The sequence below is a fragment of the Rana temporaria genome, chromosome 1 (assembly GCF_905171775.1).
Source record: "Rana temporaria chromosome 1, aRanTem1.1, whole genome shotgun sequence".
Taxonomy (NCBI): domain Eukaryota; kingdom Metazoa; phylum Chordata; class Amphibia; order Anura; family Ranidae; genus Rana; species Rana temporaria.
Window position 1 is genome coordinate 319,315,170 of NC_053489.1, and position 19,951 is coordinate 319,335,120.

At 42.0% G+C, this 19,951-nt stretch overlaps 1 protein-coding gene across 3 annotated transcripts in view; it reads right to left on the minus strand.

Annotated features, from left to right (window-relative positions):
• Window positions 1-19,951, minus strand: part of DENND4C (DENN domain containing 4C) — a 210,200-nt gene that overhangs the window by 167,832 nt on the left and 22,417 nt on the right. For all 3 annotated transcript variants that reach the window (XM_040359890.1, XM_040359872.1, XM_040359881.1), the window contains exon 2: window positions 15,506-15,826. In XM_040359890.1, the coding sequence (XP_040215824.1) occupies window positions 15,506-15,810 (305 nt within the window). In that variant the 5' untranslated portion in view covers window positions 15,811-15,826. The remainder of the gene's footprint in view (window positions 1-15,505; window positions 15,827-19,951) is intronic.

Below are 19,951 nucleotides of genomic sequence, written 5' to 3' on the forward strand. Positions count from 1 at the left end.
ATACAAAGCAAAAGCTTCCTTTACAAACATTACAACACGCAGAAAAGTCAGTCTGTTTGTTCCACAGGAAGCAATGCTTTGTTTTCATTTTTCTTCAATTATTAGTACCCTGTAGAAAACAATTACTCTCATATCCTTAAAACATAAAAGTCCCCATGCAACTTTAAGGCCTCATGGACATAGGATGTTTTGCAAACGCTCCTAGAAGCCTTTCCTCCTGGTAGCAGCGTTACAGCAGAAAAAAAAAAAAGCCTGACACTTGTAAAAGTGTTTAAAGTTTTTACAACCTTTTAGGTGCGTTTACAAGCGTTAAGAGCTTGACCGTTAATTCATTTCATTGGCCTTAATAATAATCCATTCTGGCCACTGAAATGAAACCGTGCGCCTAGCATTTAGGCCCATCTAGCAGCAACCCCTGCAAACTCTCGCCCTTGAATATGGGTGTAACATGTTACAAAAGGAGAACTTATCTTGTTAAAACAAAAAAAACTTGTGTATTATGACTCCCCAGGCAGTGCCATTCCAATAACAAAAAAACATATTTAAACCCATACTTCATCTCTACTTGTGAAGTATTTTAGGTAAAAGGTTCTCTGAGAAAAACAATGAAAGACCTTCTCAAAATTGGCTACAAGGAATCATGTGAAAATTAGATCAGATGAATCACCTGATCCCAGCGCCCTATGGCACAAAAGTAATGATAACTTACAGAGCAGCAGCTGTTATAAATGCTCAAACCTTTACAAAAATAAAAATATATACTTCACACAGTGATAATCACTAATCGAATCAAATACTAACAGTGCTTGATTTGGAAACACCACTTCCAAAAATGATATGCAACCATATCCTGTAATTAATCTAAATAGCTATAGATTAACCCACTTTACTGAAAAAGCAGAGGCTTAAAATATAAACCTAAAATAAGTCCAATGATCCAATCTGAAAGCAACCCACTACTCCACCAATAGGAGTGAGGTCAGCGCCACATTCCAAGCTCACTGGTGTGATTTCACATAGACAGTTAATGTAAACAAGGAAGAGGCAGGATGTTGCTAAATCCCAATAGCTGTAAGATGTTGGATAATGGATACACACTTCCGTCACTGATCCCACTTCATAAATTCCCTTTGGTAGTCTACTCATCAGACACCAGTTCATATGCAATCCTGATTAGATCTCTCTGGTCACAGCCGACTATCCCTGTCTATATCATATCACATCAGGGGTGTCCAAACTTTTTCAAAGAGGGCCAAATTTGATGAAGTGAACAAGCGTGAGGGCCGACCATTTTGCCTGATATTCTTCGAACTATTAAAATTTGGTCTAAGTGTGTTCATTCGAGCACTAATACACTGCCCATCAAGAATTCTCTTGCCCTTGTGGCTGTGTGCGAGTAAAGAGATGAACTATTAATTGGATATATCGTATTTATTGGCGTATAACACGCACCTTCACTTTAAGAGCAAAGTTTCAGGATTTTTTTTTTTTTTAAGTTTTAAATAAAGAACAGTGAAGCAAAATAAGGGTCAGTGCCCATCTGCAGACCCAATATTGCCAGGAATGCAGCAACACCTTTTTGCAAGCAATGCAGCACCCACCATTGCCAGGAATGCACTCATGAGCGCCAAAGATAACCTACAGGAGAATCTCCTGTTTACATGGCGGCCTCTTTAATAGAAAGTCCCGCCTCCTTTGATGGACAGAACAGTTGTCCAATGGCAGCGCCGGAGACAGGACTTCCTATTAAAGAGGCCGTCAGTAAACAGGAAATTCTCTTGTGTGTACGGCACTCGTCCCGCCTCCTCCCTGTCCCCTCCAAGGCATATACATCTTTTGTGGCTCCGGCACTGGGAGATCGTCGGGGGCCACAAAAGATATACATGTCCAAATAACCAGGCGGGACTTTCAAAACCGGAACGCAGGCCGCACTTTGGACATGCCTGATTTACATTAATTGCAGTTCACTGAACATATTTTAAACTTGTTACTTGCAGATGCTCTTTAACCTATTTTTACTAAAAGGACATTTGTTAGGAAATCCACAGACACAGACAGTCTGAGAAGACAGCGAACAGACAATCTAGATTCTAGAGCATAGAGCACCGTTCAAATTCAAGCAGGAGGTAATTCTCTATTTTATTACACAAGGGAAAGACACCGCTGGTGGAAATATCTGGCTAGGCTTTTATGGAAAATTGGCTCGTATTGCTCTTCCTCCTCTTCACAGCCAGATAAACTGAACTTGAGAGCAAAGTAAAAGAAATGACAAATCTTTCTCTATTACATTTTCATGAAAGAATGCAGTCTTCCCAACTCGAGGGGAGTCTCATAAGGCCCAAAATTTAATTAAAACTCTAGGTTGAAATACACCACATTGGACCAGCAAATTTAAAGGCATTATAAAACTTCCTAAACAAAACCAAATAAATTCCCAGCTCAACTCACTGACCAGCCTGCTAACCAACAAAATGATCCTGCTTAAAGGGGAGGTTCACCCTATAAGTCGTGACGCGCTGTGTGCACCGTCGTTTAGCATGTCAATCAATTGGCATGTCAATAGGAACGCCCACTCCCGTGGGATTCCCTACCCGGAAGCCGCGGTGAATTCTTAGGCTAAACGCTATCTACGGCGAAAAAAAAAAAAAGGTCAGTGTAATTTTATTTGCAGAACTGGGCTGGATGTAGTGTTAGAAATTTTTTATAGGGTGAACCTCCCCTTTAACAGTATGCTTTAAAAACAGGGATTTAGTTTGCACACATTTACAAATACATACGTTAAGCTAAGGAGCCCCGTCAAGATACCCCAGTATTTTCTGTAGTTCTAACATTAGGAGCCTCCACAGTGGAAGCACATGCATTATAATGAATGGATAGATAGAAGGCAGGTGAGCCTGGAAGGAGCCCACCCTTCCTTAAAGCGGAGTTCCACCCAAAAATGGAACTTCCACTGTCCGGATTCCTCAACCCCCCGCTGTCACATTTGGCACCTTTCAGGGGCAGATACCTGTCCAATACAGGCATTTGCTCCAACTTCCGGCAAAAGATCGCCGCAGTATTCTACGCCATGTCTGGGAGACACACAGGTCCCAGAAGACAGCAGGGACCATTCACAACACGCAGCGTTACTCGTGCATAAGCAGTAGGGAACCAGGCTGTGAAGCTGCAAGGCTTCACTTCCTGATTCCCTTACTTAAGATGCCAGCGCCTCCACCCAACTTCGGGTGAGGACATCACAGGCGCCCCGGACAGGTAAGCGTCCTTTTTTTAAAGTCAGCATCTGCAGTATTTGTAGCTGCCGACTTGGATTTTGTGGCACACTGGACACCCAATATTTGCAAATGTGTGCAAACTAAACCCTTGTTTTTAATGTATACGCTTAGACAGGAATATTTGGTTGGCTAGCAGGGGAGTGGCCATTTGTTTGTATTAGAAACCTACCTGCACCATGTGATTTTTCATCTGCATAAAGTGTGCACCTAACATGTGGTTTCATGGTTGTTCTGTACACAACGCCTATAGTGAACAAAATCTTCAAATTCCTGTGTCAGCAGTTGGAGTTCAAACACGAGGCATGACCTCTGTCTGTAATCTAAGGAACTGACACTTCCTGCGAAGAAACTATATATCCTTCAATCTTTGAGTCTGTCTAGTGTTATGGAGGTGAGAGTTACCCAGTAATTGGATGCAATGTAGACACAAACAGGCAGAGCAATTAGAAATTACTATGTGGCCTTTCAGCACATTAGCACTCCCAATATGTGATGAAACACAGGAAATGGAGATGCATTTATGATTGCCATGTGACCTGGAACTAGGTGGTGCTTGTTACTTTAGATGGATTAATACATGGGCATAAGAGAATCAATCATACATGACACTATAAACCGCAGCCACAAAACTTGAGCCCATCATTAAAACGCAACATATACACTATATTGTCAAAAGTATTGGGACACCTGCCTTTACACGCGTTGGACCACCCTTTGTATCTAACAGCTTCAACTGTCCTGGGAAAGCTGTCCACAAGGTTTAGGAGTGTGTCTATTGGAACGTTTGACCATTCTTTTAGAAGCACATTATAGCTGCAAAGGGTGGGCCAACTCAATATTGAACCCTACGGACCAAGACAGGGATGCCATTAAAGTTCAAGTGCAGGTAAAAGAAGGCATCCCAATACAATGCAGTGTACATAGTCTATCTATAACAATATAAACCGTACATATACTGATACTATTGTAACATTTTGTAAGTGTACTGGGTAACTGAGTCCATTGAGGGATATGTACATGATTTTTAAAGGGCCATACACCCACCCATTGGTGACGATTCCAAGAGTGACAAAAAACAGGAAAACCACTAGAAGCACCATAACGAAACAAGACCAAGGCAGCCCCCTGCCTAAGGAGAAGGCGCATCAGACCTTGCTAATAGTGGGTTTATCTTTTGAGGTGAGAGCACAAGTGAACGGTGGTGGGAATCACGGCTTTCCTCCACAAAAATCTGCACTGATTCTTAAAAGACATCACTGAATGCGCACATAAATATCTTTTATGAAGACTTTCACTTTATCGTAACGAGACTAATAATTTTTTGTACTAAAAAAAAAATGTGTGTGTGTACTTTTTGCAAAATAATTTTGACTTTATTGGTTTGGATTTGCACCCACATACAGTATATGTTTGAGGAGATGTGCTACTGCTTACTTCACCACTTTTGCAAGGTATATAATTTACATAATTTGTAGGAGTCATGAACTTTATTGGTTTGTGATTTGCACATATATGTTTGAGAAGATTTGCAATTGTTTATATTTTTTAAGGTGATTATTTAAAACTTTGGGGAGGCGCAACAGGTTTATTATAAATAATCTGTAGGCGTAGGAACGCACAACATTTGCAGCCACCTGCAAAAAATAGGGGTTCTAGTGGTAGTGCAGGTATTATTTTGACGTTTAGATAGGTGGTACGTCAAAATACCATCCACATGAATGGCAAGACCCAAGGTTTCAAGACAAAAAACATTGCCCACAGCATCACACTGCCTCAAGCTTGCCTTCTTCCCACACTGCATCCTGGTGCCATTTCTTCCCCAGGTAAGCGATGCATATGCACCCAAGCCATCCACATGATGTAAAAAAAAAAAAAAAAAAATTTGTCAGACCAGACCACCTTCTTCCATTGCTCTGTAGTCCTGCCCTAAAGCTCCTGTGCCCATTTATTGGCGCTTTTGGCTGTGGACATCGGTCAGCATGGGCGCCCTGACCAGTCTGCATCTATGCAGCCCCATACACAACAAACTGATGCCCATTTGTTCTGCTTTCAACACATCAGCTTCAGGGACAGCACGTTTACTTGCAGCCCAACATATCACATGGACATTTAGATGACATTGTAACAAAATAATAATAAAAATTAACTTAACCTGTCAGTGGTCATAAAGTTATGGCTGATCTGTGTATGTTCACATAAAAGCCAGAGGAGCATATTTTGGCTGGATGTAAGCAAGCTGAAAGTATTAAGAAATGTGAGGGCAAGCTAAGGTGGGGAAACCTATAGTACCATAAGGAAAGAAACTATTTGGGCCAGGAGGTTTTACCAGTCTGAGGCAAGGCTACAGCAAGTGAAAATTCTTTCTCTGCAATGGACAGCTCTTTAACATTGAGTTTAGGTCAACTTCAAAGGGATAGGAGAATACATTTTAGTCTTAGAAAATGACAAAAACAGAATTTTTTTCTGCCATTCCTAACAGATGGCTACTAACAAGGAACAGGTGCTAAAAGAATGCACCCTGTAAACCCAACAAAAATCTTTGTCTTAACTTTAGTAGCCTTCCTAACGTAAGTGGGAGCAGATAAAATTCTTAAAAAATAAGTTTTTTTTTTAAACTGCAACTTAAAGGGTCACTAAAGGAATTTTTTTTTTTTTTTGCTGAAATGACTGTTTACAGGGTATAGAGACATAAAAGTTAACCGATTCCTTTTAAAAATGATTACAAATAGATAAAAATCAATCATATAATGTGCCTGCAGGTTAGTTTCACTTTTAATCTGGTTTCATGTTCCTGTGAACTAGAGACACACACAGAACAAAAACAAACAAATCCAGGGCAGCGTTTTGTTTTTAAAATGAATCTGATTGGTTCTGTTAAGTTTTAGACACACAGTAATGACAGCTTAGACCACCGTGAAAAGCTCCCAGTATGATGGTTATAAGGAAACAGACAACCAGGAAGTGTGGAGATCAGAGCAGAATTACAGCTACTTCAAAGCAAAAACGAACAATAAGGACATGAAACCCAGTACTGCAGTAACGTAAAGGAAGCCATTTAGCTAAAAAAAAAAAAAAAAAAAAAAATACCTTTAGTGATCCTTTAAGAACATGCAGTCCATAAAAAATGGGGAAAAAAAAAAATTGTTCAGGACAAATAAAAAAAAAAAAAAGCAAGCAGCAAAACTATACAAATCACATCTGTTGACAGTACACACATAAAAAAAAAAAAAAAAAAGGGGGTGTGGTGGAGAGGGAAACATTTTGTGAATGTATGTGAATAAAATACCGTATATACTCGAGTATAAGCCAAGTTTTTCAGCACATTTTTTTTGTGCTGAAAATGCCCCCCTCGGCTTAAACTCGAGTCACCTTTTTGCGTCTGATCACCCGGATTTTGGGGACCCAGTAACTTGGCACACATGTAGCCCCACTCTTCCTCTAAAAGTGTGCAAAGTTTGTTATCTGGGGGACCTACGGCCGGGGGAGCCCCGATTTTTCAAAGCCAGGCACCCCTTCCATAGACTCCCATGTTAAACGGTAATTTCTCTGGTGACTTTGGGGACCCCATACTGGCTGGTTGTAGGTTCCCTGGACCCTAACCTGGCACACATGTAGCCCTATTTCTTCTCTACAAGTGTGCAAAGTTTGTTGTCTGGGGGACCTAAGGCTGGGGAGCACCGATTTTTCAAACCCGGGAACCCCTTCCATAGACTCCCATGTTAAAAGTTAGTCTAGTCATGGGCACAGTGAGGCATGCAGATGGACACCCTAGGCTTATACTCGAGTCAATACGTTTTCCCAGTTTTTTTTGTGGCAAAATTAGGCCTCGGCTTATATTCGAGATTTGGTGATGTCCTTTCAGTTGCTCAGCTCTTCATGTTTAGTACAACCTTTTTGCTTTTGTAAAGCCAGCACTCTTCAAAGGCATTCCACCAGCGAATGTTTTTAACACCAGTAACATTTTTGTTGTGACATTGTTTTTATATGGTGTAATATTGTGTGCTGACAGCCAGTAACTAGTGTTGCTCACGAATATTCGCATTGCGAATATTCGACTCGAATATAGCATATTCGAGAAATCGCGCTATATTTCGAATTTCGCGGTGAATATTCGCAATTCCGAATATTCGCATTTTTTCAATTTGATTTTTAAAACAGATCACATCCTATCGACGTCTAAAAGCATTGCTGGTATGATTAGAGACCCTGGGCCGAGTAGCTAAGCTGAGGCGATCCTTTTATGTTGCCAAATTGAAAAAAAAAAAATTGCGATTTTTCGCTATTGCGAATGCGAAAATGATTGCGAATTTTCGATAACTGTGGTAGGAGAACTCTGATTGTCTCTGATGCAAAAGGGCTTTGTGTATGTGTATGTTATTAATATTTGTATGTTTGATATTATTATTTTTTGTAAGAAGGAAAAAATTGCGCATACCTTAAAAAAGGGGAGAATACAGCAGCAACTCAAAAATGTTATACAACATAAATTAATACAAGACAGAAAATGGAGTCGCTCTACAAGAATAAAAAATATGTCTAGTGACAAGACATGTGGGCAAATTATAAAATAAGCAAGCGCAAATAACTTGTGAAATACACAGTGAAACAAATATATAAAGAAATATAGTCCCAATAATAGAAAAATAATCTTTCATAAAAATGTCTTTGATATGTGAAGTGAAAAAAAGTCCAAAGCATGCAGCATGAACGTGTTCAATCTTCAAGGTGTTTGATTGACAAACGGCTGTGACAGATGGATAGAGTAAAGAATCACCACCAATGCAAAACACTTTTTATTTTCTATTGTAAAATATCACGAATATTCTGAGCCAATCAGAGTGCTCCTTCCGCATTTGCCGAATATTCGCAATTATTTTGTATTGTAAAATATCAAGAATATTCTGAGCCAATCAGAGTGCTCCTTCTGCATTTGCCGAATATTCGCAATTATTTTGTATTGTAAAATATCAAGAATATTCTGAGCCAATCAGAGTGCTCCTTCCGCATTTGCCGAATATTCGCAATTATTTTGTATTGTAAAATATCAAGAATATTCTGAGCCAATCAGAGTGCTCCTTCCGCATTTGCCGAATATTCGCAATTATTTTGTATTGTAAAATATCACGAATATTCTGAGCCAATCAGAGTGCTCCTACAGCATTTGTCGAAATTGCGCAATAAATATCGCATTCGCATGTTGCGATATTTCGATAAAATATCACGAATATTCTGAGCCAATCAGAGCGCTCCTCCAGCATTTGTCGAAATTGCGCAATAAATATCGCATTCGCATGTTGCGATATTTCGATAAAATATCACGAATATTCTGAGCCAATCAGAGTGCTCCTACCGCAGTTATCAAAAAATCGCAATTATTTTCGCATTCGCAATAGCGAAAAATCGCAATCATTTAATTTCGATAAAATATCACGAATATTCGAATTTAGCGAATATATCTCGAATATTCGAATATATATTCGAGATATATCGCGAAATCGAATATGGCATATTCTGCTCAACACTACCAGTAACTTGACATAGCTAAAGCATAGCTGAGATTCCAGTGAAATGCTTCTAGAATACTTAGGAGAGCACCTATGAGGCACTGTACAGCTGTGACTCACCTAATGCTTACTCTATACTTTGTAGGTTGGTATGAAGGTCAGTCTCTGCGGATCTCTGGGGAAATTCTTAATTAATTTTATCAGCAGAGTTGTTAATCATAGCAGTACTTCTTTTTTTTTTAAAATAAGTACCAAGTTATACAAAATATAACTACCGTATATACTTGAGTATAAGCTGACCCGGGCCTCATGCACACTGGAAGTTTTTTGACATTTTTACAGCAGTTGTTTTTGGCTGTAGACGTTTTTTTCTACAGTCATTAAACTCTCCATCATGTTATCCTATGTGTCCATGCACACATAGGCTGTTAGCAGTTGGCGTTTTTGAGCAGTAAAACAAAAAAAAAAAAAAAACACAACAACCCTAAACTAGTGGGTTCTGAGTGATGTTTTTCAGCTGTAAAAACGCTCCAACGCTGATAAAACGCTCAAAAAACGCTAATAACCGCTATTGCAAAAATTTTCAAAAACTCACTGGCGTTTTTATAAAGTTATTTTAACGTCCAGTGTGCATGAGGCCTCAAACTACGCTAATTTACTGTAAGCCATTACTAGGATATACTGTAAATCAGGGGTAGGCAACCTTTCACAGGTTGAGATCTACCTGGACAACATGTAGGAAATCAAAGATCTGAGATGGGGCGGCGCCCTTAAAAATAAAGTCTCCAATAAAAACACACAAAAAAGTTTTTTTGATTTAAAAAAAAATCGATTGTTTCATTTTTGATCAAAATTTTAATTTTAATTAAATGCTTTTGGAGTAAGAATCTATCTAAAAAAACAATTTTCTATTTAAGATACATTAACCACTTAAGCCCCGGACCTTTAGGCAGCTAAATGCCCAGGCCAGGTTTTGCGATTCGGCACTGCGTCGCTTTATGCGACGTGGCTCCCAAACAAAATTGGCGTCCTTTTTTCCCCACAAATAGAGCTTTCTTTTGGTGGTATTTGATCACCTCTGCGGTTTTTATTTTTTGCGCTATAAACAAAAATAAAGCGACAATTTTGAAAAAAATGCAATATTTTTTACTTTTTGCTGTAATAAATATCCCCCAAAAACATATATAATTTTTTTTCCCTCAGTTTAGGCCGATACGTATTCTTCTACCTATTTTTGGTAAAAAAAAAAAAATCCCAATAAGCGTTTATCGATTGGTTTGCGCAAAATTTATAGCGTTTACAAAATAGGGGATATTTTTATTGCATTTTTATTAATTATTTTTTTTTACTACTAATGGCGGCGATCAGCGATTTTTTTCGTGACTGCGACATTATGGCGGACACTTCGGACAATTTTGACACATTTTTGGGACCATTGTAATTTTCACAGCAAAAAATGAATTTAAATTGCATTCTTTATTGTGAAAATGACAGTTGCAGTTTGGGAGTTAACCACAGGGGGCGCTGTAGGAGTTAGGGTTCACCTAGTGTGCGTTTACAACAGTAGGGGGGTGTGGCTGTAGGTCTGATGTCATCGATTGTGTCTCCCCTATAAAAGGGGATGACACGATCGATGCGCCCCCACAGTGAAGCACAGGGAAGCCGTGTTTACATACGGCTCTCCCCGTTATTCAGCTCCGGGGAGCGATCGCGACGGAGCGGCTATAAACGAATAGCCAACGCCGTCGTCCCAGATCGCTCCCCGAGGTAAGCCGCCCACCGCACGATCGGACCCCCCACCCGCGGAAAGGCAAGGACGTATATATACGCCCTTCTGCCTGTCCATGCCATTTTGTGGACGTAAATAGTCGTGCGGCGGGCGTTAAGTGGTTAAAGGGGTTGTAAAGGTAAAAATTCTATCCCCTAAATAGCTTCCTTTACCTTAGTGCAGTCCTCCTTCACTTACCTCATCCTTCCATTTTGCTTTTAAATGTCCTTATTTCTTCTGAGAAATCCTCACTTCCTGTTCTTCTGTCTAACTCCACACTGTAATGCAATGTTTTCTCCCTGGTTGGAGTGTCATGTTCGCCCCCTCCCTTGAGGGGGAGGGGGCGAGAAGGAGAGTCAGGATGCCCACTAACACACAGCTCCTTTATCTGCAATGTAGAGAGCGTCATGACTCTCCTGCACGCCCCCTCAAGGGAGGGGGTTGAGCACGACACTCCACACCAGGGAGAAAGCCTTGCATTACTGAGTGGAGTTACAGACAGAAGAACAGGAAGTGAGGATTTCTCAGAAGAAATAAGAACATTAAAGCAAAATGGAAGCTATTTAGGGGAATTTTTTTTCTTTTTTTTTACCTTTACAACCCCTTTAATAATTTAAATTATTCAGCATGAAATGGAGCATGAGGCTGTATATTCTGCAAGATTTACATTTTTGGTAATCTCATTCAATAAAGCCAAGTTCTACAAGATAAGATAACATGCACTCTATCCTTTATCCTATTGTTTTGCAAATCTATGAACACTACAAACTTTATGATTGGATCGGTTCTGATATTGCTGTTTTACTGATCTGACAGTTTATTCTTCTAAACAGGAAACCTTCATTTTGTATGCAAATATTAAAGATTCTAACTACCAGCAACAATAATTCCTTACTTTTAAAGAGCACCTGTCATTTCAGATCCATCATGGCAGCGCCTGTTAGCGGGCATCCACTCACCTGCTGCCGCCACCTCCCTCACGTTATGTCACTGCCACATCACCAGCCGTCCCATTAGGCTGGATTCACACCTATGCAGTTTTACTGCTTTTTGGATTATGCAGATTTGCACTACAGAACATGTTCCATAGGAAACCATGATAAGTGGACTATAGTGCAAATCTGCAAAATGCAAAAAGCACTAAAAATAGGTGTGAATCCAGCCTTAAAGTGAATGGGACGGTCATTGAATCAACAGAGGGTCAAAAGAGGGGCCGCTGCGGAAATGAGATGACAGTTGCTCTTTAAAAATTATGATTTAAATTAAGCCTTTTTACTAGTGATTTAAATCAAATCCACCCTGGCTGACGGAGCCTGAGGGAAGCACTGGCACAGCCCTGATCGCGACCCATCAGGTAGATCGCGATCAATGGGTTACCGACCCCGGTTGTAGATGGTTAAATGTTTACGATATTCAATGTAATAATATCTATAGCTGTCAAGCATAGCATTATGTCACCCTAGCCAGCGGTTACATTTTTGCCCTCTCAGTCATGGCCGGTTTTGCTAGCATGGTCAAGAGGTGCTAAGCAAAAACACAGATTCTGCATTACTTTGCAGTTTTAGGATTATGCTGGCAGAAACCACATAGAAAGATGAAAATTTGCCTTTTCACAAAGCTTGCTTGGAGATAAACTAGAGAATATATGACTGAACTAATGTATCATGCAGCCAATGGAAAATCTTGACTTCAGATCCCCCACAAAAAATGCAGTAAATATATTTTAAAAAAGCATTTACAATACGCGCAACTACAGTGTTGCCCCTACTTTCTTAGCTGGGAGAGGAGAAGTTTCAAAGTGGCATATAAAAGGGTTATGGTAAATTATGTTAGTGGGCTCTTATACTGCCACAACATCTAAACCTAACATGGTCCTAACACTTCTGGGCCCCCATAAAATGTTCTCCCCTAAAGGCATTTCAACAACCCCCCCCCCCCCCCACCCATACACACAGATCTGCCCACTACCTGTATCCACCGATCTCGTCTGCCATTTTCGTGAAGCACTCAAAAGGCTACTATTCTCCCCAGAAAGAAACAAAGGCAGAAAGAACATACACATGAGAGTAACTGATGGATGTAGGTGATCATCTAGAATGGGAACAGGATGAGATGATTATTTTAGCCAGGTGCAGGGCTCTTGCAGCAGCAAAAAGCAGTGAAATTGCTAAAAAGGGAAATACAAACCTGTTGCATGAACACTAGCTTCAGAAACTATCAGGGATCTTATGGAGGAGTGGGCTTACTCTGGAGTTCCATCTCTCTGTTCAAGTATTATGCAAAATGTATACGTATTACATGTTCTCTTCCCATGTCACAATGGAGAATCTAAGCAGGGTAGGGGGGTAGGGGGTGGTGACAGGAGTCACTTTGGGCAGGGGGCTGGTGGAACCCCTTGCTTCAGCTATCCCTGCACCTCCTATGTCTAAGTAACCCTGTGTCTATTAGGGGCACAGGGAGACCAAGAATATAACGGACAGCTATTTAATGGACATTGAGAATGTGGCTTGGATTACTTAAAATGGAACAGTAATATTTTATCCACAATATCTCCCAGGAAATATACAAACACTATTTCTGGTTTGTTTGATTCTGAACTTTACATGTTGGTAATTGAAAGAGCCGATCACATTGCCCTCTTGTACAATGTAGGAGATGGCCCGTCTGCTACTGAGGGCTCTTGCATTTACACTTGTCCTGTGTTTATACTTCCGATAATGTGCAATCTCTGTAACAACAAGTCTGACCTGTAGCGAAATCCTGATTAATCACAACAATGGCCAGGTGGGCATGGAGTCACCTCGGCAGCTTTAAGTAACCTGGTAATTATCTAGGTTAATTCTGCTTCTGGTTACAGTTTGTATTTCTAGGGTAATACGATCAGAAAGGGGGGGGGTGTCCTCCTGGTGTACTGTATATATTTGTGTGAGCTTGTTCTAACAAACATTCTTTTTTTTCCGGCTTTGTAACTGAGCTAGTCTGACCTGGTTCTTGGTTACAATATATTGGCTGTAATATCTGAGGAAGCAGTGTACTGACAAAAGCATTCAAGCGGAGTGCAACGTTACAGGGGTAAATTAAGTAGGGTGGGTAGTGTTGGGTTGGATAGGTTTTAGATGGACATTCATGCACATTCTGGGACCTGTGCGTCTCCCAGAAGACAGCACGGGGGGGACAAAGTAGGCACCAGAAGTGGCATAGGTCATCACAGTGATTTATGCCCAGAAGTGGGAGCAAATACCTGGATTACACAGGTATCTGCTCCCTCCTCCCCCTGAAAGGTTCCAAATGTGACACCGGAGGGGGGGGGGGGGGGATTCCGAAAAGTGGAAGTTCCATTTTTGGGTGGAACTCCGCTTTAATACACTTGTAGCATTTTAAGCAAAGTAGTTCAACACAATATATGCTTTCTGTGTTGGGATATGCTGCATACATTGTATGCATTAATATGTGCTCTGGTAATGTGGTACAACATTTTACCATGCGCTCCTGCAACAAATTAGTGTAAATGGGCCCTTAAAGAGGTAGTAAAGCTCAGCCCCTCAAAAAGCTTTCTAGAACATTCTGCATTATTATTTCCCCCCTTCGGAGGTTTCTTACTTTTTTCATTCGTTTTTAAAAAAAAAAAAAAAACTTGCTTCCCAGCAACAGCCAGCACCATCTTATCTACTGTCCTTCGAGTCTGCAGTGCAATTTACTTTCACTCTGTTTGTCCCTGATGTAATCCCGCACAAGCTCGGTAACGTTGTAGCCAAGCCTTATTTTCATTCACGATTGCTATAGCAATCATGTTCAATATATCAAGGAACAGACAGGTGGGCAAGCATTTATTGATGGTTTATTGATCGTGTAGGATTTTTTTTATTTTATTTTTTACACTAAGATGGAGTGCACTGTGTGATACAGCTGATCTACTTGCTCTGGGATGCTGTGCAATATGCCAATTTTTACACCCCTTTTGACAATGCAAGTCACACAGGGTGTTTCAGGAACTGAATGGCACAGTAATTGCACGGGATGTCAGAACAGTGCTGCAGAAAGGAGATGCATATTAATGGATAGACTAACAGTACAGGGAGCGTGCCATGAATCAGGAAAAATATGCACATGCACTGGCGACGTCATGAAAATGAACAGCACAGATTACAGGCAAATGGTTAGAACTGATCCATAGACAGAAATTTGTACAGTGCTTATAAATGATTTAAATGGGAAAAATTTATCGGGGAGAGTTTACTACCACTATAATTCACAAACGGGACACAAAAGCCTTGTAGGTTAATTCAATGTAAATAATACTAGTATTTAAATCATTAACTTCCTTTAATTATAATATTTGAATGTCTAACAATTGCATTAATAACACATTTAAAAGAGTAACTCAACTTTTGTTGAGAAAAAAACATCCCCCCTCTTACAAGGATTTTAACAAACTTTGCTGCAGATGCCTACATTTTGTTATTCTGAAGAAATCATTTTGTTCCTCTGTGCGCCTGGGCTAAGCGAGTCTAATGAGTGTTTTTTTATAATTATCAATCAGCTGTGCACCTGCCAGGCTCTAATGAAGAAGGTGGCAGGGTCTGCATCCCCATTAACTGTGATTTCCTATTAAAAGTATCTCACCAAAAATGAGATTTTTTGCTGCAGGGGATGTCTGGAATCTGACTTGTATTTTAGTGCAGACTTCTGGGAAAATTGGTGAGCCAATCACACAAGCAGGAAATTATGTTTCTGGGGGGCAGAACACCTCAAGAGAGCAATATTGCATTACATTTTCAGAAAATGAAAAGGAAAACAGAGCTACAGATTGAAAAGGAAAAGGTAATTTTTTAACAACATTCAATTACAATATGACTTGTTTTGCAATTGTATACGCTATATTATTTTATATTTGCCATTTTTTTCCCCCCACGAAAGTGGAGTTAGCCTTTAAATAATTCATAAAAATGAACAGAGTTTACCCAACATCTATCAGCGGTGCTTTTCCCCTTTCTCGTTTGTAACACACAAACAGCTCTGGGCTCTTCAGACTGCCATGGTTGAGATTTGCTTGAAGACCACTTGGTGTGACCTCAATGCATGTATATCCCTCTGGCACCGTCTCACCAACTGTTGTGTTTATAACAACAATATCTGTAATTGGTGCTTTGGGGCCCACTGCTTTGGTCTCCGCACGTCCCATATCATGGTCCAGGAGTTTGGAGGTTTCGGTCAATCCTGCCACCACAAAGTAATCTGCAACCCGAGGACCTTTATCTTCCATCATGTCTGCAGCCAGCCGCCTACAAGTAAATTAGGGTAGGTTTAGTATAAATGCAAAGATTTTGTTCAATAAGTATTCTCACAAACTCACTATATTCATTATAAAATACCGGAAATATTCATAGTATAACCATGGTGTATCCATTTGTCAACTGACAAGCAAAACAAAAACTTACATTTAGTTCAGCAACGTAACAGAATTGGTAATGTGCAAGATCTCTGAATGAATGATGCAGCTGTGGGGCACTTGCACCGTGCAACACCCCAAACAAGGGTGTAATCAGTGCCAGCATAAAGGGGGGAAGGGGAGGGGGTGGGGTTGAAATACAAATCCAGAGCAAGTGTTTGATTTTTAAATTAATTCCCCACAGCAGGCAAACTAAAACTTCCACGCTTCAACCGGTAGGAGAAAGAGCACACCATAAAAGTTTGCCTGTTGTCAGAGAGCACAGAGGGAGCAGTAGGCAGGGCGGTGTGCATGTCCCGCTGACAGAGCGGACCTGCAACGATGCAAATCCTAGGTTTTTGCAGGGAGGCGTTGGGGCCTGCAGTGCAGGAGAGAGGGTCAGGCCAGGGGGTACCGGTGGAGGGCACCGAGGAGGAGGTCACAGTGAGGGTATTTTGCCGGAGGTCAAAGTAGGCTGTGTGTCAAGGATGAGCTCAGACATAAAGAACCCGCCAGGAAGTCGGTACTGCACAGCGCTAATCACAGGCGTGAGACATTTCTGGATCTCTGCAGCCGCGGATCTGGAAAACGTCTCACTGCCTGCGATTAGCACTGTGCAGTGCCGACTTCCTGGCATGCATGTGTGGGTTGCAAACACGCCTGAGCTCATTCTTAATAGTATTATGTATTAACATCTGTACAAGGGGCAGCTTTATGCTCATTGCATAATCAGGCTCTGCTTCCTGCTCTGCAGCACTAGTCACATTTTGCTTTCAAGCTCGCTTTCTCACAATAACATTCAAAAGAAATTCCCTGGCTAAAATCATAGCTAAATCAGCCATTAAGAAGTTAGTCAGAATCATTGTCAAGTATAATCTATCTGCCCTCTAGTGGTCAGCCCATATATTTCTACATTTAATACCGTAACAAAATATGGACACAAGTAAAAAAAGTTGTACAGAAGGTAAACACAATTTAAAGATGCACTCACTGACTCGTAGTTTTCCTTAAAAGCAACGCTGATTACATAATACATTACTTAATACATCCTTGATTGAAGCAAATTACAAGGTCTTGTTAAGATGGTACATGGTTCCAGTCTGTGTAGCTTCCTTTGTCCAAGGAGCTTCACCATATTGCTTTAGAGGTTGTAGTACTGAAGGAACCATGTATCACATTTGGTGGACTTGTCAAAAAGTGAGAAGGTTTTGGATTCGAACCTATAATTTTATATATTCCTTAACTCATGTGAACCTCATGAAATCGCCACTAAATGCATTATTGGGTGTACAAGTAAAAGGAACATCAAACAAATGGTAAAATTAATAACTTTCATATTTATCGCAGCTAGAATATCCATCGCTAAATCCTGGAAGACATCTACAATTCCATTTAATCTATTAAAAACCAAACTGTCATGGATAATGATTAACTGAACGATTGTCTGCTCTTAAAGACGATAAAATTGCTTGGTTTGATACTGTATGGGAACCCTGGATTAATTAGAATATAAATACTTAATGTTATATGAATTCCTATGAAGTTTGTTGTCCATGCTCTAAATTAGAGAACACGCTCTTCCTCCTTAGCCCACTCCTCCCCTCCCTCCCCTTTTTTTTTCTCGTTCCCCTTCTCTCCTCCTTTCTTTTTTTTCCTATACTAACAATATATTCCTTCTTTACTTACTGTTTATTAGAAATGTTCTACTTGTTAGAATGGTCCTTAGGGCCATATTAAGACATAATACTTGAATCCTAAATCAGACTTAAAAAATGGTCACTAACTTTTTATGATGCTATTTGTATTTGTTCTACATCAATACTTCTGTATAAACTTCTGTTTTAGAGTCGGTTCACACTAGGGCGACACGACTACCAGCGCGACTTTCAGAGGCGACTCCGACACGACTTGAGCATGAACCACAGGGCGATTTACAACACGACTTGAAGTCGTCTCCAGGACAGGAGACTTTCCAGTGGCCAATCAAACAACAATCAGCTCTAGGGGAGGGAGGGAGAGGTTTGCCTGAGAAATGTATGTTATCTTCCTGGAAAGTCGCTTCAGTTAAAGCGGAGTTCCACCCTATTTTACAACTTCTTTGCATTCGTTTTTACACTGCCCCTTTAAATACATTTGGGATGTTTTATTTTTGTCTTTTAAAAACTCACGTTTTTATCTGTGAGTCTCTTATTCCCCCGCCGCGGCGGAATGGCCCCCCCCACCGCATCCAGCGCTGCTATGCCTCCTGGGATATGTGTCTCTTCAATCCCAGGAGGCTGGGCTGAACATCGCAGCCGTGGATGAACATCTCGGGGGGCGGGAGGGAGGGAGGGCAGTGCCGCCCATAGAGGTGGTGTCCTTCCTCTTCTCCCTCTCCAACTCCTCCCCCGTCCTAGCTCCTCCACTCGTCCTAGCTCCGCCCCCGTCCTAGCTCCGCCCCCGTCCTAGCTCCTCCACCCGTCCGTCACCGCCGCCCCCGTCCTCCTCCCTCCACCACCCGCCCACCTGCCATCTGTCTCCGATGCACGGAGATACAGATCATCAGGCAGAGAGAGCGAGTCTCTGTCTGATAGATCTGTATGTGAGAGCACCGAGCATAGTACAGCCCCGCCTCCCTGTACAGCCCCGCCTCCCTGTACATTGCAACAGAGCTCTGCACTGTGTGTTACAAGTCTAGTGCAGGAAGGCGGGGCTGTACTATGATCACTGTACTCACATAGAGACCTACACAGACCGAGATGTGCTCTGTATGCCTGATCATCTGTACCTCCCCCCACTCTGCACATAATGTCACCGCACCGTCACCGCACCGTCACCGCACCGTCACCGCACCGTCACCGCACCGTCACCGCACCGTCACCGCACTAACATCACCGCACTGTCACCGCACCGCACCGTCACCGCACTGTCACCGCACTAACATCACCGCACTGTCACCGCACTGTCACCGCACTGTCACCGCACTAACATCACCGCACTGTCACCGCACCGCACCGTCACCGCACTGTCACCGCACTAACATCACCGCACCGTCACCGCACTGTCACCGCACTAACATCACCGCACTGTCACCGCACCGCACCATCACCGCACCGTCACCGCACTGTCACCGCACTGTCACCGCACCGCACCATCACCGCACCGTCACCGCACTGTCACCGCACTGTCACCGCACTAACATCACCGCACTGTCACCGCACCGCACCGTCACCGCACTGTCACCGCACTAACATCACCGCACCGTCACCGCACTGTCACCGCACTGTCACCGCACCGTCACCGCACTAACATCACCGCACTGTCACCGCACCGTCACCGCACTGTCACCGCACTAACATCACCGCACCGTCACCGCACTGTCACCGCACTGTCACCGCACCGTCACCGCACCGTCACCGCACTGTCACCGCACTGTCACCGCACTAACATCACCGCACCGTCACCGCACCGTCACCGCACTGTCACCGCACTAACATCACCGCACTGTCACCGCACCGTCACCGCACTGTCACCGCACTGTCACCGCACTAACATCACCGCACTGTCACCGCACTAACATCACCGCACTAACATCACTGCACTGTCACCGCACTAACATCACAGCACTAACATCACAGCACTAACATCACAGCACTAACATCACCGCACTAACATCACCGCACTAACATCACCGCACTAACATCACCGCACTAACATCACAGCACTAATGTCACCGCACTAACATCACCACCGCACTAATGTCACCGCACTAATGTCACCGCACTAACATCGCAGCACTAACATCGCAGCACTAACATCGCAGCACTAACATCGCAGCACTAACATCGCAGCACTAACATCGCAGCACTAACATCGCAGCACTAACATCGCAGCACTAACATCGCAGCACTAACATCGCAGCACTAACATCGCAGCACTAACATCGCAGCACTAACATCACCGCACTAACATCACAGCACTAATGTCACCACCGCACTAA